This window comes from Panthera uncia (genome assembly GCF_023721935.1).
Source record: "Panthera uncia isolate 11264 chromosome B2 unlocalized genomic scaffold, Puncia_PCG_1.0 HiC_scaffold_24, whole genome shotgun sequence".
Classification (NCBI taxonomy): domain Eukaryota; kingdom Metazoa; phylum Chordata; class Mammalia; order Carnivora; family Felidae; genus Panthera; species Panthera uncia.
Window position 1 is genome coordinate 6,146,627 of NW_026057580.1, and position 25,279 is coordinate 6,171,905.

At 41.7% G+C, this 25,279-nt stretch overlaps 1 protein-coding gene across 1 annotated transcript; it reads left to right on the plus strand.

Moving 5' to 3' along the window:
- The first annotated feature begins 258 nt into the window (after positions 1 to 258).
- On the plus strand, positions 259 to 24,637 carry PXT1 (peroxisomal testis enriched protein 1). The gene is given in 5 exon segments (XM_049653195.1): positions 259 to 281; positions 2,438 to 2,520; positions 2,523 to 2,600; positions 17,313 to 17,443; positions 23,975 to 24,637. Coding segments are annotated over 5 exon segments (423 nt in total). The 3' UTR covers positions 24,083 to 24,637.
- The last annotated feature ends 642 nt before the right edge of the window (positions 24,638 to 25,279 follow it).

Here is a 25,279-nt window from a genome sequence, read left to right on the forward strand (position 1 = left end):
GAAGTCAGACACTTAACTGACTGAGCCACCCAGGCACCCCCATTTTTTAATTTAAATTCTAGTCTCATGTGTACCTTAAACTTTAAGTCAGAACAACTTCCAAAGTAGATAAAATAATTTATTGAGTGAAAAATATCATAAATGCATATTGAAATAATAAGACAAGCATAAACCAATGATTATTAAATAGACAACATACATCAGATCAGTAGCTGCTTCTCCTCCATGTGCAAATCCATTATCATGCTTTCATGAGTCATGGGATTTGCTGGTGTTTTCAGGTAGGCACACTATTTCCTAAAGGCAATTATCTAATTATCTAATTATAAAAGAGCATAGTGCTTTTTTTACATATATTTAAAAGTATATTTTGGATGAAAAATATAATTACTATGGATTATTTTTCAATAAATAACCTCTCAACATCCTGCAGAATTGTTTGGGAAAAATGATAATGAAAACCTATTTGGGGAAAATCAATTCCAACATTCTTTTTTTGTTTAAATATTTATTTTTGAGAGAGAGAGAGAGAGAGAGACAGAGCGCAAGCAGGGGAGAAGCAGAAAGTAGGGGTCACAGAATCTGAAGTAGGCTCCAGGCTGTCAGCACAGAGCCTGATGCAGGGCTCAAACCCACAGACTGTGGATTGTGAGATCACGACCTGAGCCGAAGTCAGATGCTTAACTGACTGAGCCACCCAGGCGCCCCTCAATTCCAACATTCTTGATTGTTTACTTTATTTTTTTTGGTTGTTTATTTTAAAAGGTCACGATTACATATTTTATTCTGAGTTCTCTAGCAATGTCATACGAATACATAGTACAAAATGACAATCTCGCAATGGACTGATGGATAAGGCTATCTGGCTCTTTTCAGATAAGAACCTCACTCTGTATCTTGACTGTCAACTTCGACTAATTACTAATTTAATAATTTTATTCAGGACTGATTTGGCCGTGATGCATTAGCTGGAGAGCATGTCCTTTTTCCAATGTAAAGTTTACTTGAGAAGTCAAATTAGGATCAGAAGTTTGCCTGATGAATATAGTTAAAATGTCAAGCTGTTAAAATAGGTGAAGGGGATGAAGACGTACAAACTTTCAGTTATAAAATAAATAAGTCACAGAGATTTAAAAAATACTGTCCAACTGCCCAAGATACCAAAAATACCCAGGCACTTACAACCCTTCAACCCATAGCTCCCTCTTCCGTAACCTGGCCCAAATTACAAAAATCGAAATATTCAAGCAGCATTCTGCACTGGAAAATGTAGTACATTTGAAAACTGAGTCAGAATTCTACTTGATGATTCCCACCCGCTCTTGGTTTGCATAGCTCAGAAAGCTGCCTATTGCTTTACTTTCATTTCTTTTTAGTTCTTAATTTTTTGCCTCAAGCTGCAATGCAGCCACTAGTCACATGTAGCTCCTGAGCACTGGAAATGTGGCTAGTCTGAGTTGAGATGTATTGTAAGTGTCAAATATATACTGGATTTTGAAGACGTACATTAACAAGAATGTAAGATATTTCTTTAATAATTTTGTGTATTGATCACCTGTTGGAATGATAACATTTGGATTTATTGGGGGATATATTTTATTAAAAAATATATCATTAAAATAAATTTTACGTGTTTCTTTTTACTTTAGTGTAGCTGCTAGAAACCTTAAAATTACATATGTGGTTCACATCTTTTACTGGATAGCACTGATCTAAGGCTCTTGAAGGCCTCTCCTGTTACTTTCTTTGGTTGTTCTTTATTGTCTAGCTTCTCTTAACCATTCCTTCCCTTTCCCGTAACTGCTTAGATTTGGAAGGTAAAATAAAAAAAACTAGAAAGTGAAACTCTGTGGCCAACCTTTAAGCCAAGAGAATTAAGTGTACTGGTAGACAATGAAAATCTCAGTTCAATTCTTCAATATGTTGGATTGGTGCTACAATACTGGAAAAAAGGGGGTGGGGGGTGGAGAATAGTCTTCATTAGTGTCTGTAGGGATGGGCTACATGTATATGGAGAATTAAAGAGATAATACAAAATCACACACATACAAGGTAGTAGGACAAAATGTGTTTCATCTCCAATCCTCCCCATCTCTAGGTTTTTAATCTATTTTCTTTTGGCTACACTAATTCGTCTCCCTTTATCTATGCATACTAATTTAGACTGCTCTCTTGGTAGAATGTGGCTGTTGAAAAGATGAAGAAAAACTGTTTGGAGATGAGAATGTGGGGTGGTGTTAGATCTAAAGACGAACATAGAAAGATGTTTATCTAAGTTGAAAAAGACCTTAATTACCCTGTTCCATTTTCCACTCAAAACCATAACCCTTTTATGCATAGAATAAAGGCTGCTTGTAATGTTGGAACATTAATATTCATCAAACATACTGAATATATACCGATGGGGGAAATTCTCTGAAGATATATTTTTCAACAGAGAAAAACATGATGCCATTGTTTGTGAACCTAAAGAACTTCTGAATCCCTCTCCCAAAGTAACAAATTGTTGCAAATCCCTGTGGTGAAATACAGTTTTCAGAAGGAGTACATGACCCGACTTGTTAGCTCCCAGCCAGTTTCAGCCATGTCAAGAAGCCCAGGTAAGATACTACTTGCCTTAAGCTAAGATAAATATTTTTCTTGGTGTTGAGGACATAAAATAGGACATTAAATAGATTACTTAAACATTAATTGTGAGAAGATAGTGGTAAATCTATTCATCAATATTCTTAGGTGGTAAAAATCTAAAACTGACTTTGTTTTATGGTATTAAATCTCTTAGTTTCTATTAGTTCTGAATTGTTGATGTGACAACTCATGAAGATGATTGCAAATTAACTAAAACAGATCCAATTTGTCTTTTAACGAGAACATGTCTTTAACTTGACCCGGCAATGTTAAGCAGGGAAAATTCAGTTTTGATTCCTCTTTGATTTTGCCTATATAGGAAAGAACATGAAGGAAAGATAAACTTGCATTTTTGTTTTGCAAAAATTTGCATCATTCCTAGATGGCTTTGAATGTTGGAAGATTAAAGTTTTATATTTTGAGGAGCATTAGAGAGTGTTGGGGTTAAGTTTATGGGGTTTTAGACTTTTAGATTAAAAATATGCTAGCCATGGGCCCCCGGGTGGCTCCATGGGTTAAGCCTGCTACTTCAGCTTAGGTCATGTCTCATCGTTTGTGAGTTCCAGCCCCGCATCCAGCTCTGTGCTGACAGCTCAGAGCCTGGAACCTGCTTCGGATTCTGTGTCTCCCACTCTCTGCCCCTCCCCCGCTTGCACTCTGTCTCTCTCTCTCAAAAATAAACAAACATTAAAAAAAAACAAAACCAGAATATGCTAGACACCCGAAAGGAAGAATTAAAGCAAATCTCAAACTATTATCCGGTTTCAAAAGAATTATATGCTACTGAGACGGTGGAAATTTCAGGCTGATAGTGTCCAGCCACCATATCAGACATGGTATCTGTTTTCCAGGAAGAACTAAATTGACTAAAATATTGAATTTTGATTTGTGCAGATGTCAACAATAATTTTTCAGAGCCTGAGATTCTGTCACCTAGGAATACCTTCTGGCACGTACCTTTTTTTTTTTTTTTTAAATTGAGATGTAATCCATACACCATAGAATTCAACCTTTTAAAGGGCACAATCCAGTGGTTTTTAGCATATTCCTAAAGTTGTGCAAGCGTTATCACTGTTCTGGAACGTATATTTTACTGTAAACTTTTCTCGGTATGTTCTCACACTTCGCTATGCCAATTGATCCTCCTCAAGCACCTTCAGAGGTGCCGTGTAGGCGGTTGCCACATTTACCCAAGATGTTTTCCTCATTAGTTTCACCTCAAAAGCATAAGGAAGCTGAATTAATAAAGCTACTAAGTTTGATTTCTAGAGTAACAGCCAACAACCTAATCTACGTGTTTGTTTCCGTGCCTAGAACTCTCATTTTATTATGACTGTGAAATCTTATTTGTGACAAGTATTGTAGCCTGGTGGGCCACCGGTGTGCGTCCAAGGACTGCCAAACAATAGGAGACAAGGGGTCGCTCAGTGTGAGGTGGCAGCAGGCCTAAGCCTCCCAGGTCCTTTCCACTCGTTCCCTGGCCCAGGAGCCAGCAGCGCGTTTCTCCCCCAAACGCTGAAGCGTTTAGAGAAGGGGGGTGTGCAGGCTGAAGGGGGCGGTGTAAGAGGGACACGGAGGTGTCAGTACGGCGTCAAGAACGCCAAGCCGCAGGGTAATCGGAGGTGCCCGGCAGGGTGTTCGGGGCGCCCAGTCTCTTGGTCACACGCTCTGGTCGGTCGCCGTGAGCGAACAAGGCGCGCCGGTGCCCGCGCGGGAGACCGCTTCTGGCCGCCGCGCGCGCGCGCGCCATGTGCGTCCCTCATTGGCCACAGCGGGACCACGTGACCCCTGCCGCCAAAACCGCCGGCCGGGCGCGCGCCTTCCCGCCAGAGAAGGGGTGGGTGCAGCGCCGCGGGTGGTCAGTCTCGCCGAGGTGGAGGGAAGGTCGCTCGGAGGGTTTGGGGAAGTTGTCTTAAAAAAAAAAAAAAAAAAAAAAAAAAAAAAAAAAAAAAAAGGTGGGGGGCGCCTGGGTGGCTCAGTCGGTTAAGCGTCCGACTTCAGCTCAGGTCATGATCTCACACTCCGTGAGTTCGAGCCCCGCGTCGGGCTCTGTGCTGACAGCTCAGAGCCTGGAGGGGGCTTCAGATTCTGTGTCTCCCTCTCTCTCTGCCCCTCCCCTGCTCATGCTCTGTCTCTCTCTGTCTCAAAAATAAATAAAAACGTTAAAAAATTTTTAAAAAAGTCTTAAGTACTGCCCAGCGTAAAACTCCTTCTGAGGAAGCTGATTATTGAAAAGTCCCGTTATCCCCTCAGTGGCTTTTGTGCCAGGCTGCGACACAGACTGGAAATGGAAATCACCAGTCATTATTCAGTGACTCGTTGAAGCCAAAATTTGTCTCTGTTACTTTAGCGAAATAAACACGGATGAACACGTAGCTTTTTGGAGAAAGAAAACGTAATTTTTGTAGGGGAAACTTAAAGCTGTTTTTTCTTAGAAAAGTTGAGGGGATGGGTAGGCTCTTGGGAAGTCCGGAACAACCACCCTGATAGGGTCATTTCAGGGAAATGAGAAACTCTTGGGAGAACAAAAGTTAGTAAAAGCAAAAAGAGGCCTTTCCCACTTCTAAAAATGTGATAATTATTGGTGGGAAAGGGCAGAATTATGTTCACATGTGTGCATGTATGTATGTATGTATGTAAGTAGTATAAATGGGATATACTGATTGTAGAAGTCAGTAGAATCCAGATATTCAGCCTCTTTTTTCCCTTTGAGAGTGCTTGGATGCTCGTTTTTGCCCCTCTCTTTTTCTTCCAAGGCTCATCAACTCTCCCCCTCTTCCTCCTGATGGACGCATTTTAGTTTTTTATTCATTAAAAAAAAAATACTAGGGCCTATTATATTTGACACTGTGCTAGATATTGGGGTGACACTGGTGAACAAAAGCATTAACAGCCCCTTCCTTCCTGGAACATACAGTCTGGTAATGGAGGCAGATAGTAGTCAATTAAACATACTAATGGAGGCGCTTGGGTGGCTCAGTGGGTTGAGCGTCCCGATTTCAGCTCAGGTCATGATCTCACACTCCGTGAGCTCGAGCCCCGCGTCGGCTCTGTGCTGACAGCCCGGAGCCTGGGGCCTGCTTCAGATTCTGTGTCTCCCTCTCTCTCTGCCCCTCCCCTGTTCTCTCCTCTCTCTCAAAAATAAATAAACAATAAAAAATTAAAAAAAAAAAACCCATACTAATGTTAAATACAATGTGCTAAGGGCTGAGAAGAGGTCCAGATGCTATAATGGGGCTTCAACCTGGCAGGGAGATTAGAGAAGGCTTTCCTCAAGATGTACGCCTGGAGTGAGACCTGAAAGAGTTAAGGGCGGTGGGAGTTGCAGGCAGAGGGAGAAGCTTGGGCAAGGGAGAGCTGATAGCCTCTCCCCTTCCAATGACTGCCCATCTCATTCATTTCCACTACACATAAATTAATCTTGCCTTGGGGCGCCTGGGTGGCGCAGTCGGTTAAGCGTCCGACTTCAGCCAGGTCACGATCTCGCGGTCTGTGAGTTCGAGCCCCGCGTCAGGCTCTGGGCTGATGGCTCGGAGCCTGGAGCCTGCTTCGGTTTCTGTGTCTCCTTCTCTCTCTGCCCCTCCCCCGTTCATGCTCTGTCTCTCTCTCTGTCCCAAAAAAAAAAAAAAAAAAAAAAAAAAAAATTAATCTTGCCTCTTAGTTATCAGAGACACTTCTTTTTTCTTTCAATTGTTAAATTCTTGGGGATTAACTCATAATCTATAATTATTGTTATAGACAATGTGTGTAAACTAGCTAAGTATATTAACATACTCATCTATTAGGCATTATCATCTCTTGCTTCATATAACAATAAAATTAAAAAAACTGTAGGTATGCAAAGTGGTGAGAGATCATATTATTTTGGAAAATTCAAAAAAAGACATCTTGAGAAAGTAAATTTTGAGATGTGATTCAAAGGTAAGATTTGGTCAAGCAGTGTAAGAAGTCTGGACAGATAAGTTGAGATATATTCTAAGAGCCTTGAAAACAAGTCCAAAGAGTTTATGGAAACTAAATAGAAATGTTCTATCTAACTTTTAAGGACTTTTCTGAGATATTTTTTTCCCTTCCAATGTTTACCTTGGAAAATTTAAAATCTACAAAAAAAAGTTGCGCAAATAAGCCTATTGTTACTCATATACCATTCGCATGAATTTATCATTAGAAAAAAAATTTTAATGCTTCTTTATTTTTGAGAGAGAGATGGGGCGGGGGGAGGGACAGAGAGAGAGGGAGACACAGAATCTGAGACACAGGCTCCAGGCTCAAAGCTGTCAACGCAGAGCCCAATGTGGGGCTCAAACCCACAAACAGTGAGATCATGACCTGAGCCAAAGTTGGACGCTTAACCAACGGAGCCACCCAGGCGCCCCTGGATTTATCATTTTTTGAGGGGACACGTTTGCTTTATCTTTTTATCTCTCTCCATACTCATATACACACATATGGATGCATGTGCACGTGTTTTTCTCTGCTACGAAGAAAGTTATGAGATAAAGTTATGAGATACTAATTTCATCTCTAAATAATTCCATCTCTAAATAATTTGTCTCCTAAGAACAAAGATTATTTTTTGCATAACCACAATACAATTATGACACTTCTAAGATGCGTTTTAAATTAACTTTTGAGTATTTGTGTTAATACATTAAAAATAAATGAGTTACTAATTTTAAATGGCTTGCAACAGTGGCTGACACGCCAAGTGCTATATAAGTGCTTAAAAAAATATTTTCATGGTTGGAAAACTAAAGAATATGAAAAGGCATATGGTGAAAAGTCTTTTTTGTATTCTTGTTCCCCGTCTGTTCAAAATCCCACTCTTAACACTCCTTATTCTAGTCAACCATTGTTCTTGTTTCTTGGGCATTCTTTTAGAGGTTCTTTATGCAAATATGAACAATTGCGAATATAGGTTTTTATACCCTCTCTCTTTTTAGAGGCAAGGTAGCATGCAAAGCACACTATATTTACTTGCTTTCTCACTTAACAATATGATTTGGAGATCTTTGTGCATTAATCCTTGCAGAATGTCATTCTTATTTACAATGGCATAATATTCCATTGTGTGAATATAACATATAGTTTATTTAAATATTTTATTCTTAATATACATATGGGTTGTTTCCAATCATATATATATATATATATATATATATATATATATATATATATGGGCTCTATCCCACAACCCTGGGATCATGACCTGCGCTTAAGTCAAGAGTTGGATGCTTGACCCATGGAGCCACCCAGGCGCCCCCAGCAGGTCCTTTTTTAAAAGAGCAGTTTGACCTTGGTAAGATACTTTGAGCCTTCTTGAGGCTGATTAGTATTCTCGCTAAATTGAAGCAAACTTCAATTGCAAACTTTGAAATTATTAGGTATTGCTAGCAATAGAACATTCAACTACAATGTGTTTAATTGGTTATGAAAGGGTTGTCCTTTGAGAGGAGGCAGTTGCTGTTGATTTTGCACTTGACAGATTTAGATGTTGAAAGTTGGCTGAACCTAAAGCACTAGCTAATGGCTTAAAGCTCTCCTAAAAGAAGCCACTTTCCTCAATTAAGGGAAAAGGTCACACCGAGTTTGAGGTGAGGCCTTGTGTTCTGGTAAACTGGTCTGTCTCTGCAAAGGGGAGGTGTTTTCCAATCTGGAAGCAGAAAGGCCAAGACTTCAAAACCTTCGTCCTCGTTTTTGTCCACCTGTTGTGTCAGCATCCAAAGGTAAAAGGTTGTGCAAGACTCTGGGAGTTAGGGATGGTAGCTACCAGGAATAAAATCTGTAAGTACTGGAATGATTTTTTCCTGAGAATAGTCACTTCCCAGTAATGAAACAAGGAACTGAAATGGCGATTGCTTAAAATTTGGCCCAGTCGTACAGGTAGAGTACCGTGAAGTTTAACACACAGGACTATCCTGCTGGGAAGGAACTATGAAGCGGTTCCTTCATTTTCAACTTAGGCCACATTTTAATTTGCTTCACATTCAGACCATAAACTTCCTGCATGACCTTTTATTGTTTTCTGGACTTGCTCGTTGCCTTTCCTTCTCTTCCGCCACATGATGTGTAGTGACGATTGCTTTGAGTTTCCCCCAGTTTTTAGCAAGTCTCTCTTGCCCCCGGAACTTCCCTCCTGGGGCTGTTCTTTTGCTCCATTCTCGGTGCTCTGTAGGCCTATTGTACCTCTGTCATCCTGGGACTTCCCTTCACACGGGTTGAATTCACCTTCTGCTAAATCTCCTTTCTCTTTCTTGGTTTTGTCATACTCTGGGTTTTTGGAATACTCCCTCGGGAGACTTCCTAAGAAATTCTGTATGGGAGGAAAATCTTCCCGAGCCCTTGCATATCTGCAAATGTCTTTATTCACCTCTCACATATAAGTGAGAGTTCAGCTAGACATAGAATTCTAGGTTGAGAATAATTTTTTAGGGGTACTGGGTGGCTCATTCAGTTAAGCGTCTGACTCTTGATCTCAGCTCAGGTCTTGATCTCAGGGTTGTAAGCTCAAGCCCCATGTTGGTCTCCATGCTGGGCATGAAGTCTATTTAAGGAAAGAAAATATTTATTTTATTTTATTTTATTTTTAAATATTTTTAATGTTTATTTACTTTTGAGAGAGAGAGAGAGAGAGACAGATTATGAGTGGGGGAAGGGCAGAGATAGAGGGAGACACAGAATCTGAAGCAGAATCTGAGCTGTCAGCACAGAGCCTGACACGGGGTCGAACTCACGAACCATGAGATCATGACCTGAGCCGAAGTTGAATGCTTAACCAACTGAGCCACCCAGGTGCCCCAAAAGAAAATAATTTTTTATAAAATTCTGGGGCAAAAATTGTGCCTTTATATTCTAGTATTTGTTGTTGTTGGGAAGTCAGTTGCCAAATTAATCCATGTTTCTCTTTGGAGATTTTTAGCATCTCCTATGCTTGGTGTTTTGAAATTTTAATATGTTCTAGAAGTGAGGTTTTTACTTCCCCATTTGTGGTCCTGAGAACTTGGTGGGGCTTGTGTGTGTGTGTATGCTTGCGTCCATGCACATGGGACTTTCTAGTCTGAAGTTTGGTGACCTTCAGCTTTGGGAAGCTGTCTTACACTGTTTGGTTTGAAATTTACCCCCTCTATTGATCTCTTTCTGGTACTCCCATAAATCAAATGCTTGTCTTTCCATATCGGCCCTCTACATCACCTATCTTTTCTCTAATGTCTTTTAATCTTCTTTTTTTTTTTTTTCCTGAGTGATTTCCTTGACTTTATTTTTTCAGACCATCCATTTTATTTTTGATTTTGAAAATCATATTTTTAAAATTGGTAAGATCTTGTTTTGGGATTATTCTTTTTTCCATAGCATTCTCTTTTGTTTCTCGAATGTAATACTTTCTTAAATCTCTCAAAATATATACTCTATAATTTGCAAACTTACTTTTCTATTCCCTGAGTTCTATGTTTCTCTTGGGGTTAATTTTATTTGTTTTCTGGTATTTCTCTTGCATCCTGTGGTCCTTATCAATTGCTGGTGATCCTTTGTTATTTTAAAGAAATATGGACTGTGTAGCTGGTGTGGGTTTTTTCTGCTGTTGTGTGAGTAGGACTGTTTTCTTAGCAGCAGTAGCTAACAATTATGTAGTGTTTATCCAAGTTCTAGGCACTGCCCTGTGGGGGATAAATGTATTAACTCATTTTATCATTTCGACAACCTCTCTATGAGGTAGTTACCACGATACTTCATTAAGTTTGATATTCCATCAACTGTAAAATATACCATCATTTTGTTTACTCCTAAGAAGGTAAATGTTGTTGAAATACGACATGACTAGGATGTAAAACGCATTCTGATTCTGGAGGCAGTAAAAAGCTTAGGGTTGATGAAATAATACGTTACTATTCCTATCTTACAGTTGGAGAAACTGAGGCATAGAGAGATTAAATAACTTGTCCCAGGTTACGTAGTGTTATCTGTAGTGGATTTAACAATCAAACCCAAGTGATCTGGCTTCAGGATTTTACCACTATGCTTAACTGGCTCCCCAATGAGTAGGGACTCATATGGGGGCATAGGAGGGCTCTGAGTTGGCAGTGGGCATTAGGGACATGAATTAGGGAGCTCATTTTCTGGCCCCAGGTCCCCTAAATGCTAGAACAAGGAGACCTTTTTTTCCCCTTCCGCCAAGGAGACCTTTAATTTGAGGCACCAACATTCATAAAAAGGCTTTAGCTTCCTTCACAAGATTCGTTCTCTTCTGTTAGAGAAGAGTGTTTTTTGCTTGAAGTTTGTGGTGGGTATAGCGGCCTGGGGGTGTTGAGGGACCAACTGGTACAGCTGATCCTCATCAGAGTTCCAATCTCTCATCTCCCTCTCCCAGCTTTGGGGTTTGAGTGAGTAAATGGGCTTCCAAGCCTCAGGAGCTCGTGTGGTGGGGTCTTGGCGCTTTCTCTGTCTGGCCCATTTGTCCTCTTGTCTCATTTGCTTTCTGCCTTCCAGAAACACGTACACATCTCTCATCTGCTGTTGACCCAGTCTCCCATTCTTTTCACTGTTGTGGTTTTATTCTTTTTTTATACATTCATTTTGGTTGTGCCTTGGGAGGGATTAGGGGAAATGGGAGGCCAATGCTTGTGCTCACTCTTAAGCCAGAAGTCCCTATGCCTCTATTTTTAGTGAACAAAATCAAGATTCTGAAAGTGATCACCATATGAGAAAATAAAGTATTCACATTATAGTTAGCAGCAGAGAAACACTTATAAAATCTTAGAAGCATGTTTGCTTAAAAGTTTTCCAAAATGCAACTGAAGGGACAGTTGGTCAAAGTTGCTTATGTAGGACTCACAACACATAGCAATGTTTTTTAAAATTCCACTACATTGAGGCTTATTATTTGCTTTATGAAGGAATTATTCTTGCAAAAGGATTAACCACATGATTGTCCCAAATCTCCCAGTAGGCCATTTAGACTATGATTTTATTTTCAGAATTCTGTGTGGAGATATATATCTCCCTCTGTATTAAAAATTCAATACTTGGGGGGTGCCTGGGGGCTCAGTTGGTTAAGTGTCTGACTTTGGCTCAGGTCATGATCTCATGGTTCATGAGTTTGAGCCCTGCATCGGGTTCTCTGCTGTCAGCACAGAGCCCGCTTTGGATCCTCTGTCCCCCTCTCTCTGCCCCTCCCCTGCTCATGTACACTCGCTCTCTCTCTTAAAAATAAACATTTTTTTTAAAAAAAGGAAAAAAGTAAAAATTCAATACTTGGAAAATAATAAAGGTTTACCTTTTTTGTTTAATTCATTTTGATTATCTTGTCACAAGACTTCTCACTTCTCCAACATATGACTATTTTATTTTTATTTATTTATTTTTCAAATTAACTATTTATTAATTAATTTATTATTTATTTAACATTTTTTTTAATGTTTATTACTTATATTTGAGAGAGAGAGAGCATGAGCAGGGGAGGGGCAGAGAGAGAGGCACAGAATCAGAAGCAGGCTCCAGGCTCTGAGCTGTCAGCACAGAGGCGTATGTGGGGCTCAAACCCATGAACTATGAGATCATGACCTGAACCGAAGTCGGACGATTAACTGACTGAGCCACCCAGGTGCCCCAATTTATTTTTTAATTTACATCCAAGTTAGTTAGCATATAGTGCAATAATGATTTCAGGAGTAGATTCCAGTGATTCATCCCCTACGTATAACACCCAGTGCTCATCCCAAGTGTCTTCCTTAATGCCCTTTACCCATTTAGCCCATCCCCCACCCCCCCTCCAGCAACCCTCAGTTTGTTCTCTGTATCTAAGAGAACATATGACTATTGTAGAGCTTTGATTTAGTAATTTCTTTCCTGTAATCTTATATTTCTTATACTGTGGTGGTATAACTGTTTTGCTGTGTAAATGTCTGTAGGAGAGGTATACTGGCTCTCTTTAGTCAACAAATAATTCTGACTAAATAGGTTGAGTACTGAATCCATTTTGCATTCGACTTTTGTGAGGAGTGGGTAAATGACCGGAAGCAAAAACAAAAGCCTCTAGCGTCAGGAACCTAGTTTTTTTTTTTTTTTTTAAGATTTTTTTTTCTTTTTTTTTTTAACGTTTATTTATTTTTGAGACAGAGAGAAACAGAGCATGAACAGGAGAGGGTCAGAGAGAGAGGGAGACACAGAATCTGAAACAGGCTCCAGGCTCTGAGCTGTCAGCACAGAGCCCGACGCGGGGCTCGAACTCACGAACCACGAGATCATGACCTGAGCCGAAGTCTGACACTTAACCGACTGAGCCACCCAGGCGCCCCAGGAACCTAGTTTTTAAATTTTACTTTCAGAGTCTATCCTGAAGCCAATGTATAGCCAACACTATTTCTTACACAGTTTTATCTATATTCAACAGCTCTGGACAATGATAATTGACATAGATATTTATGATTATTTGTTTGGTTACAGGGAAGAGAAACGTACTCCGGTCACCTCCAGAAAGCTGTGGTTGCTGGTGAGGATGCTTGTGAAAGAGAACTGAACTTGGAGGGTTCAAGTTCTAAGGCAGTTCTGGGGCCAGTCTTTTCTTTTTCTTGCTATCTTTCTGTTTGCTCTGCTTAGGTCTTCTCTATCAGCCAGCTTCTTCCATCTCTCCTTCAAATGTTTCCTTCCCCTTCATAATTTTCACTTGCAAAGGCTTTGACTTATCCTGGGCCCAACATAATCCCGTGGCATTCCTGGTCCCACTGCCAACTTTTCCTTTAGTCTCCTGAACTTAGTCTCCTAAACAATGAACTGAGAGGAAGGGACCCTGCTCTCTTTTGGCCAACCAGTGGATGATATGTTCTTGGCTCAGGTGTCCATCTCTGATCTAAACAGCTGTGGTCTGGGGTTGGGGTGGGGACGTGGGAGAAGGAGCTAGACTGCTTAGGCAATATGGCAGATTCTTTTGGAAGGGGGTGTGGGCAAGTCAGACAATGATTGGCATCTTTAATGAAAGGACTTTAAGGTGTGTTTCAGGATTCTGAATCACCTGAATCATTCTGAATCATCACCATTAACAACAACAACAACAACAACAACACACACACTGACACATACATGGTCATTTTCTGTATACCATACTTAACCAAGTAACAATGCCCATTAGTACAGTTTAGAAGGAAATTTTCAACAAGCATTGAAAGCTGGTTAGAAAATACTGTTATAGTGTTTCTCCTGTTTCCCCATGTACCTCTCTGACTATTCCTTCTCAGTCATTTTTGTGGGCTTTTGTTCCTTTGCCTATCTTGTTAGCCATCAGTCTTATCCATCAGCTACATAAACTTTGAAAGATCTTATCCACACCTGCATTTTTATTGAATAAATAAATGATAACTCTTAAATCTTTAAGTTCTGACATCTCTTGAGCTTTAGGTATATTCCTTTTATTATTATTATTATCATTATTATTATTATTATTATTTGCTTCAGATATATTCCAGATGTCTGCTAAGATGTCCTACAGGTACCTTAAATTTATAAATGAACTCGAATTTTCTTCTTCCTCTTTCTGCCTGCCTCCTCTGCCTTCTATACCTGTCCTCCCTCGACCCTCATTCTCTGTACAGGCTGATACTGCCATCACCTTTCCAGTCTCCTGAGCTGGTAAAGTAAGAATTTCCCTTTCCCTCCCCTTTCTCAGCAAATCTTTTGCCAAATTCCAGCCTATTCTGCTTCCTAAACATTTATAGAATCTGTTCTCCCCACTCCACCTCTGTTAGTACTATTTCAGGTTAGTACTAGTTCAGGCTCTGTATGCTGAGGTTTAAGAGCATGGGCTCTGGAGCCAGGCAGACCTGGGTTTAAATCCTGGCTCTCACGCTTTCAGCCACTGGCAAGTTACTCATTCCCTCTAACCCCACCCCTCCGCCCCGCCCCCCCATCCCCAAGCCTGGTTGCACATGGGAACCACTTGAGGAGCTTTAAACAAAATACCAATTCTTGGCTCAACTGATTTCGCTGGAATGGAGTGAGGCCTGAACAGTGGGAGTTTTAAAAGCCTCCCCAGGGGTGCCTGGGTGGCTCAGTTGGTTAAGCATCGACTTAGTTGGTTAAGCGTCGACTAGGTTAAGAGCTGACTTCGGCTCAGGTCATGATCTCGCGGTCCGTGAGTTCGAGCCCCGCGTCGGGCTCTGTGCTGACAGCTCAGAGTCTGGAGCCTGTTTCAGATTCTGTGTCTCCCTCTCTCTGACCCTCCCCTGTTCATGCTCTGTCTCTCTCTGTCTCAAAAATAAATAAACGTTTAAAAATAAAATAAAATAAAAGCCTCCCCAAGGGATTCCAAGGTGGAACCAAGTCTGAAAAGCACTGCTCTAAACCACAACTCTCTCATCTGTAGCATGGGGTAATGACCTCATGGGGGTCATTGTGAGGGAGTACTCAGTAAGACAATGCCTATATGGCCTGGCATGTGGTAAGTATGCTAGTTATTTTTAGGCAACTCCTTATCATCTCTCTGCAGCACTTTGCCGTAGCCTTAAAAAAAATTTTTTTTAATGTTTATTTTTTAGAGAGGTGGGGGAGGGATGGGGGGGAGAGGGGGAGACACAGAATCTGAAGGAGGCTCCAGGCTCCAAGCTGTCAGCCCAGAGCCCAATGCGGGGCTTGAACCCACGAACCGTGAGATCATGACCTGAGCCAAAGTCGGATACTTAACCGACTGAGCCAGCCAGGCGCCCCTGCAGTAGCCTTTTAATGCATTCCCTGCCTTAAGTCTTGCCCATCTTCACTCTGATCCCAGAGGGTAAGAGCTAGGAGCGAATCTGATCAAGTCATTTCCTGCTTGAAACCTTTCAGTGGGTCCCCTGCCCTACTGGATGAAGTCCCAGCCTTTCACTGTGCCTTCATGATTTTGCTCTTGCCTACTCTGTTACCTACCTTTTTCTCCCATCATTCGCTGCCTTTTAACAGTAGCACTACTTAGAGGTTATGTACAAAGCCTCACTGTCTGTTACCCCCATGCCTTTGCTCATGTGACACTTGCTGCTGTTGGCAAGGTCTTGTTCCACTCCTTTCCAGCTGGCCCCGCCCCCATCTCCCCATCTCTCTCTTCTTCTCCTGGCTGATTCTTATTCATCCTTCCTTCTTCAATGCTGAACTCAGTTATCATTTTCTTTGGGACATCTGCCCCGGCTCCTCTGTGCAGACCTTACTTTTACGTACTATAACATGTTGAATTGTGGTTTGTGTCTCTCTCCTGCTAGACTCTTTGAGGACAGGACTTAATCTCTCAGTACTAAGCCCGAAAAATCAAAGTCCTTCAAAATTTCAAAGTCCTGAAACAACACAGGTTCAATGCATAATTTGCTGTATCTATGATACAGCTTATATCTATTTTAGCCCAAATTTATCTTCCTCTCCTCTGTATTCCTGAAGCACTTGCTAATTGTTTAATCCCTAACCAGTGGGTTATCAGCAACGTAAGGACAGAAACCTTGTCTTTATAAGTTCCCCAAAGCACTCAGCGCAGTAGTTTACTTATAGTGTTGCTTAAAAACACTTATTGGTTAGGGGAGCCTGGGTGGCTCAGTCAGTTAGGCATCAGACTTTGGCTCAGGTCATGATCTTGTGATCTGTGAGTTCAAGCCCCTCACTGGGCTCTGTGCTGACAGCTCAGAGCCTGGAGCCTGCTTCAGATTCTGTGTCTCCTTCTTTCTCTGCCCCTCCCCCATTCTGTGTGTGTGTGTGTGTGTGTGTGTGTGTTAAAAAAACACACTTATTGGTTGTTGGAAGCAAATAAAGTTTGGAGGAACTCATTCAAGGATCATGGATATAAGCATTAAAATGGAAAGCTCTATCTTACAAAACTATAAAGATACAGATCTGTACTGTCCAGGATGATAGCTACTAACTGTGTTTGTTTCTTGAGTGCTTGAAATGTGGCCAGTTGAGGAACTGAATTTTAAGTTTTATTTATTTTCAATTAAAGTTTAAAAACTGATACTTGATTTAATTGTTGGAAAACTATTAAGTACATTTGGAACAACATATATATATATATATATATATATATATATATAAACAACTTGGATATATGATTCTACCTTTTAAACTGTAAGTTTCATGAAATACAAATACAAATCAGGGTTTTCCAACGAAAAGATAGCACCTGGATTGAGATGTGCTGTAAGTATGAAATAAACACTGGATTTGAAAGACTTAACTATAAAAAATGCAAAACATATTGTTAGTAATTTGGGGATGACTGCGTGACTCAGTTGGTTAAGCGTCTGACTCTTGATTTCAGCTCAGGTCATGATATCAGGGTCGTGAGATCAAGCCCATGCTGGGCATGGAGCCTGCTTAAGATTCTCTCTCTCCCTCTCCCTCTGCCCCTCCCCTGCTCTCCCTCTCCCTCTCTCTCTCTCTCAAAAAAAAAAATTGTATTGATTTTATGTTTCATGATAATATTTTGGATGTATTGTCTTAAGTAAAATATATTACTAAAATATTTTTGCCTGATGTTACTACTAGAAAATTTAAAATTAATGTGTAGTTTGAATTATGTTCCTATTGAACAGAACTAATCTATCCCAATGCAAGGCTTTGCTTTTCTATAGTCATCAATGATGAGATTTCATCCCTTTCATTGTCTAAGACAGTTTTTAGTGACTAGTGGTGAGTGATTTATAGTTAATACTCTCTTTTGAACTCTTTTCTGTTCAATGTAGATCACAATCTGCCTTCTCAGCCCAAAGAGAGTAGCATTGGCCAGAACCATCACCAGGAGGAAGTAATCCACAAGTTGGCCATGCAGTTAAGAAACATTGGGGACAGCATCAATCGTGGGATGGTTCAAGAGGTAAGTCTTCAGTTTCCCCAGAAACAGCCAGTCAGGTAGGAAGGAAGAGCAAACAGAACAATGATTGCCAAGTGGCTGGGAGGCCCAGGAATTAGCAGAACATGAGGATTAATAATGTCCAAATGCTGAAACATTAGATCTGAAAATTGTGAACCTGAGTCAAAGCCAATATTTGATCTCACACTTGTTACTCAAACTGTGGTCCGTGGACAGCAACATCAGCATCATGTAGCATCTGGTCAAATATGCAAAAGCTCACGCCCCAGCCACAATGCCAGAGTCAGGATCTACTTTTTTACACACACCCCAGGAGGTTTGCATGCACATTAAAGTGTGAGAGACTTTGCTCCACACCCTCCAACCTGGGTGCATATTAGAATCACCGTTGAAGTTTTAAGAACTACAGATGCCTGGGCCCCACCTTGAGAGATTCTTTTTTTTTTTTTTCAAATTTTTTTTAACGTTTTATTTATGAGACAGGGAGAGACAGAGCATGAACGGGGGAGGGTCAGAGAGAGAGGGAGACACAGAATCTGAAACAGGCTCCAGGCTCTGAGCAGTCAGCACAGAGCCCGACACGGGGCTTGAACTCACGAACAGTGAGATCGTGACCTGAGCCGAAGTCGGACGCTTAACCGACTGAGCCACCCAGGCGCCCCGAGAGATTCTAATTTTATTGTCAAGAGGTGTGGCCTGGGCATCAGGTACTTTAAAAGCTCCACAGGTGAATCTAATGCCCATTCAGGGAGGAGAAAACCCTTAACTGTGGTTTTCCTCCTTGAACCGACCCAGAGGTGATGATCTAAGCCCCACTCCCGCTGATTTCTTTGTTTCTCCTGATTATTATATGAGATAATAAGGGAAAGAATAATGGTTACTGTTTGAGATCTTAGAGGAGCTCAAGTCCACTAGAATAACCTATAGTTGGCAGTGGAGAGAGAATGATACGTGAGGCTCCACGGGGGGGGGGGGGGGGGGGGCTGCCCCTCAGAGCCTGACTTCTTCCCCTCAAAAGTACCTGTCCTGTGAGGATTCATCACTGCTGCTGCCATCATGCTGGTTTCAGGGATGCCATGTCCTCTTTTATGCTCTGGTTCAAATGCGGCTAATACTCAGCCTTTCCCCCAGGTAAAACATTCCCTGAGACAAAACATGAATGAACGGTCCCAACAACAACACTACTGAAAGTAAGAAGGAAACAAAGAGGAAAGAAACACAGAGAGTCGAATAAAATACCTGACGGACCGATTTCATTCAAGCAAATTTTATTTAGTGCGTACTATATGCAAGACTCAGTTCCAGGCATTGGCAGCTAGAGCAGAGAGCCGGACAGAAGGGGAGCCTGCTCTCATTGAACTCGTGATGAACAGTAAAGCGGATAACTAGGCAGGGATGTAGGCTCAAAGCAGGATTGGGGATACCGAGTGATGGAGAGTGACTTTGGATGGGTGATCAGGGAAGGCCTCCCTGGGGAGGCAAGATTTGAGCTGAGACTGGAAGTGAGGGAGTGAGCCATGGGAATACCTGGGGGACAAGTGTTCCAGGCAGGGGAACAGGGAGCGCGTGCGATAGGAACAGGCCTAAGGAAGAGCGAGGGGGGCCAGAGTAGCTGGAATGGAGTGAGTTGAGGTCCAGGAGTTGGCTTCAGTCATAGAGGCAATGATAAGGTGTTTGGGTTTTACCCCACGCATAAGGAAGCTTCTGGAGAGGGAGAGCAGGAGAGCTTTGTGAGCTGATTCACATTTAGAATGGGTACTGGCTGCCGAGCAGAGAGTAGGCTGTTGTGAAAATTAAATGAGATAATCTTTGTAAATCACTTAGAACAGAACCCGACCCACGGAAAATGATCAATAAATGTTAACTCGAACAAAAAATTGTTTTCTGCCTTTGCCCTTTTAATAGTTGTGCCCTGGACCACAAAACAGTTGGAGTTGACCACCTCTGTGCTATGGATCATTTACCAGCATGCTCGAGATATTTACCATTTCCTTTCTATGCTACAGTTTCCTCTGTAGGAAAGTTTTCACTGATGACTGGACTTTATGCATTCTAGGAAAGCCCTTAGTGTATCTTCCCTGCCTCTTTATCTGCTAATTCTGAATACTCATGGTTCCTTCTAATTTTTTCTCTGAAGAGGACAGAGGACAAATCACAACCAACTATTTTCTGTATTTGCCTCAACCCAATCAAGAGGTCACTGCTCTCCATAGCCTCCTATTCCATTTTTCTCCCTTTCTTTCTTTCCCTTACCTTTGAAGTTATAATTTACTTGTGTCTTAAATTGACCCCTACAGCTTAATAAGTTGACACTGAACTCCCTAGCTTTTTTTTTTTAAAAATGAGGGGCACCTCACAGTTTGTGAGTTCAACCCCTCCTCGGGCTCTCTGAGCAGAGCCCACTTCAGATACTCTGTCCCCCTCTCTCTCTGCCCCTGCCCCACTTATACTCTCTCTCTCTTAAAAATAAATAATCGAACTTAAAGTTGATTCTGATGATGGTTGTACAGCTCTGTGAATATTCTAAAAACCATTAGCTGTACATTACTCAACAGGAAAATTATACAGTATATAAATTTTATTTTTCCATAAAGTTATCATTAAATTTTTTTTAATGTTTATTTATTTTTGAGAGAGAGAGAGAGAGAGAGAGAGAGAGCATGAGCAGGGGAGGGGCAGAGAGAGAGGGAGACACAGAATCCAAAGCAGACTCCAGGCTCTGAGCTGTCAGCATAGAGCCCGATGTGGGGTTGGAACTCATGGAACCGAGAGATCAGGACCTGAGCCGAAGTTGGACGCCTAACTGACTGAGCCACCCAGACGCCCCTCATATTGTGGTTTTGATCTGCGCTTTCCTGATGGCTAGTGTTGTGTATCTTGTTATGTGCTTACTGCTCATTTGGATGTCTCTTTGGAGAAATGTCTGTTCAGATCCTTTGCCCATTTTAAAATTGGCTTATTTGTCTTTTTATGATTGAGCTGTTGGAGTTCTTTATACATTCTAGATGTAAGTTCCTTATTGGATATATTATTTGCAAATATTTTCTCCCATTTTCACTTTTTGGATGGTGTCCTTTGAAGCACTGAACTTTTAAATTTTGATGAGGTTCGATTTACCTATTTTTTCTTTTGTTTCTACTGCTTTAGGGGTCATAGCTAAGAAATCATTGCCTAATCCAAAGTCATGAGGATTTACACCTATGTGTTCTTCTAAGAGATTTATAGTTTTAGCTGTTAAATTTAGGTCTTTGATCCATTTTTGTGTATGCTGTGAGTTAAAAGTTTATCTTCATTCTTTTGCATGTGGGTATCCATCCAGTTGTCCCAGAACCCTTTGTTGAAAAGACCATTCTTTCCCTATTAAATTGCCTTGGCATCCTTGTCGAAAATTAATTGACTGTAAATGTGAGCGTTTATTTCTGGGCTCTCCATTCTATTCCATTGATCTATATGTCTATCCTTATGCCTGCCCTAGCGTTTCCTGCAGCATTTCACAAAGTCGGCTTTGCCCTAGGCTTTGAAAGGTACCTTGGCCTGGACCACAAAATTGCATTTTAGGTCCACCTTTAAGTAGCTCACGGTGCGTCTAAAAAATAATAGTAAAAATTCCTCCAAAGCGTGGCTCTAAAATGCTCAAGGCTTTTTACTCTGCTGCTTCAAGACTTAAATCAAGCAACTGTAGCAGAATTTCAAATCTGGAATGATGTATTTCTTTTGTATATAGTCATCGCGGATTCACCTTTTGTATTCTGTTTAATCAAGCGGTCACACTGATCCTCCAGATGTCTTCCTGCTTTTGGCATAAGGAGACTTTCATTCTTGCGCTTGGAGCTCCCTAGCAAGGAGTTCACCAAGTTCTGCTTTGGTCTGCGAGTAGATCTCTCTTGAGCGGCTACAAAGCTTGGTCTCTTGTTCTTTTCACGTAAGCAAGTGTTCTTTGTTTTCAAGCGGGCCTTGATTCTCAAAATAACGTCTTCTATTTTGCTATTTAGGGTTTTGGAGGGATTTTGGTTCAAGGACCTGGTCTTTTTTTTTTTTTTTTTTTTTTTTTTTTTTTTTAAATCTGGAGCATTGTACTTTTCCTAGATATAAACTATGTTTTAAAATAGACTTCCCATTGCTTTTAGGATCTTAAATGTGTCTTTGGAATTTTATCTCCATAGGACTCTCTCCTTCTGGGTTCTAGTAACTGTGCCACCCCATATCCCCAACACTATAGGCAACAACTCAGACGTTACCTGCCCACGTGGTATTGCGTCACCTGTGTGCTCCCCACCTTTGTAGACTGTCTCTTTATTTAACTGTCCCTGAGTTATCCTAATTTGAGTGTGCCATCTGTCTCCTCTGGGACCCTGACTGGTACAGTAATGCATATGGAATTTCTTTGTTTAAAAGAGGGAAGGGAAACTAACATCTATTATTAAACAATTTCTTCCAGGTACTCTTTGAGAGACTCTTATGTGTTTTAGTCAATTCTCTCAATAACTCTATGGATTAGTGGATTAGTATGAGGTTCAGAGAGATTAGGTAACCTAAGGTCATTTGGCAATTAAGTGCCAAAGCTGGAATTTAAATATATGAGCCTCTGACTTGGTGCTCTGTACCTTTTCTTATCTACCTTGCTGGAAGGAAATCCATTCCATTTTCCTAACTGATACCAACTATAAAAGAGAAAAAAAACCCTTTAATGATTCCTAGTTGCTGACAGGACAAAGTCTAAATTCTTTAGTTTGCCACTGTTGGTTTATCATTCATTCATTCATTCATTCATTTATATAACTAATATTTATAGAATACTGTCTATTATGTGTCAGGATCCGTTTAAGTGCTGGAGATATAGCAGTGATTAAAAGTGAGAAAACTCCTTGATCTCATGGAGCTTATATGCTTGTTTTTTTTAAACATTAAAAAAATTTTTTTAATGTTATTTATTTTTGAGAGAGAGAGAGAGAGAGAGCAGGGGAGGGGTGGAGAGAGAGGGGGACAGAGGATCTGAAGCAGGTTCTGTGCTGACAGCACAGAGCCCGATGTGGGGCTTGAACAAACCGTGAAGTCATGATCTGAGCTGAAGTCAGACGCTTAACCAACTGAGCCACCCAGGGGCCCCTCTTGGAGTTTATATCCTAAAACGGGAGACAGACTATAAGCAGACAAAGTATGCAGTTTAATCAGTCAATGACAAATATTGTGCAGAAAAATAAAGCAAGGAAAGGAAGGAGGAGTGTTGGGGGGTTTACAATTTTAAGTAGAGGGGGAAGGCCTTACTACTGAGAGGATGACTTCTGAGGGAAACCTTGACAGAGGTGTAGGAGGGAGCCGTGCATCTCTGGAGGGGGAGAGCAGTGGAGGCGGAAGGGGGGTGGGAAGCAGAGACGTGGAGGCAGGAGCATGTCTGGCATGTTTGAAGAAGAGCAAGGAGGCAGCGAAGGAAGCTGAGTAAGGGAGAAAGTAGTAAAAAGTATGGTCAGAGCGGCTGGTTGGGGCAGAGTGGGCAGGATCCCAGGTCCCCCTGAGGACTGAAGCAGAGCCATGGGAGAGCACCGAGCACAGGAGGCACATTTCACCGTTCACCAAGGCTGCTGTGTGGTGAATAGACTGCAGGAGGAGGGGCAGGGCCAGGGAGAGCCATTTGTTCTTCTTTGATGTTCCGGAATAAACAGCGGCCTTTACTTACTCCTCCACAAACCTGCTGTGCTGTCACCTCCCACTTCGCTCATACTCACTCCCCCCTACGCTCATCTAAGTCCTATCAGTTCTTCCAACCCCAAAACAAACACTTGGCTTCTTTGAAAGGACTAAGAAAGTGCCCTGCAAAGCCAGAGGCAGAGGTTACCAGCCCCGGAAAGAGTGCCCCCACGTGCGGATGATTCGGATGGAAAAGATACATCCAGACGAAGCTTCCCACAAGGCGGGCGGAGGAATAGACCCAGATATCCTCCTGCTCATACAATTCATAAAGCAGCCCAGGAAGCTTGTTTGTGGCATTCGTTGAATTAATATTGAGTTTCTACCTTTGGATTATTTTATCGATTTAAAAAAAAATTTTTTTAAGTTTATTTATTTTTGACAGAGACAGTACGAGCATGAGCTGGGGAGGGGCAGAGAGAGAGAGAGAGGGAGACAAAGAATCCGAGGCAGGCTCCAGGCTCCAAGCTGTTAGCACAGAGCCCGACCGAACCCACGAACTGTGAGATCATGACCTGGGCCAAAGTCAGACTTACGCTTAACCCATTGAGCCACCCAGGCGCCCCTATTCTATCGATTTTTTAAAAAAGCCTCTCTCTCGGGGCGCCTGGGTGGCTCAGTCGGTTAAGCGTCCGACTTCAACTCAGGTCACGATCTCGCGGTCCGTGAGTTCGAGCCCCGCGTCGGGCTCTGGGCTGATGGCTCAGAGCCTGGAGCCTGCTTCCGGTTCTGTGTCTCCCTCTCTCTCTACCCCTCCCCCGTTCGTGCTCTGTCTCTCTTTGTCTCAAAAATAAATAAAAATTAAAAAAAAAAAAAAAAAAGCTTCTCTCTCCCTCTTCTGTTCAACAGGATCTTCTCCAACAGGAAGTCAGGGAGGCACTGGCTCATTGTGTCTTGGTTTTCTTTGGAGGAGTTCATGCACTGCAGCGCTTTCTCTGGAATATCCGTTGGATGTAAAAGATATGTAAATGCCACCTTCTAACCTCTGAGAAAACAAGAATCCCACTGGGGCAGATGGAAGCAGACCCTTCTCTGTCTCCCTCTCTTTTTACTCATCACTGTTGGTTCACGCCTGGTTTCTTGGAGGACTGCAGACTCACTGGCCGTTTGTCTGTTCAGAGCCACCTGCCGTGAGACGTCTGTGACTGCCTCCCCGGCAAAGCCCCAGGGGGCCTTGCCACTTAGAATTCTACCACCAGTGCTGTGGACGGTCCCCGGTGCTCTTTGTAAAGCAACCTGAAGCATCTTCTTTCATGAGTGAAATTGAACCTTGTTCTCAAAGCAGAGGTCACAGAAATGGGTGCTTTCTCCTGGCCCTTCCCTGGGTACTGGGCCCTCCAGCAACCTGCTGACTCCACCCTTGTTGCCTGTGTCCAGACCTGCAGTGCCCTGTTCTTAGACCTCTCCGTCTACCTCACCTTCCTTCTCTTCTCCCCCTTTTGGAAGCATTAAGAAAGTTTCTGGTTATAAATTATAAGTTCTATATATACATTTTGAGTTCTTTGTAGGAAGAGTGCTATTTAAAAATTAATAATTTAAGAAATGAAATAAATATTGTTATATTTTTGAGCATGAAACACCTGTGCATGTTCCTTTTGTGAAGGAGGGGTTCCACTTGTTTCTGTCATATGGGTTCAAAATTTTGTAGATTTTGATCATATGTAGCATTCCCTTCCAAAGGGAAACGTCCTCATTTTTTCAGTTTGTCTCAGGCCATGCCTATACAGTTCCAAAATAGATAAACATTAAAAAAAATTTTAAACATCTTTCTTATTTATTTTTACTCTTTTGATAGGTATTTATTCCCATGGTTAAAAATCAAAACATATAAAAAGGCTTCAATGAAAACTCTTGCTCTTCTTTTCTTTTTTTAAAAAATTTTTAATGTTTATTTTTGAGAGAGAGACAGAGAGAGAGACAGAGTGTGAGTCGGGGAGAGACAGAGAGAGAGGGAGACACAGGATCCGAAGCAGGCTCCAGGCTCTGAGCTGTGAGCACAGAGCCAGATGCGGGGCTCAAACCCACGAACCACGAGATCACGACCCGAGCCAAAGTCAGACGTTTAACCGACTGAGCCACCCAGGCACCCCATGACAGCTGGAATTCTAAGCCGGGTGGACTGTCCTGAGTCTAGGTTCCTAAAGACTATGCTGT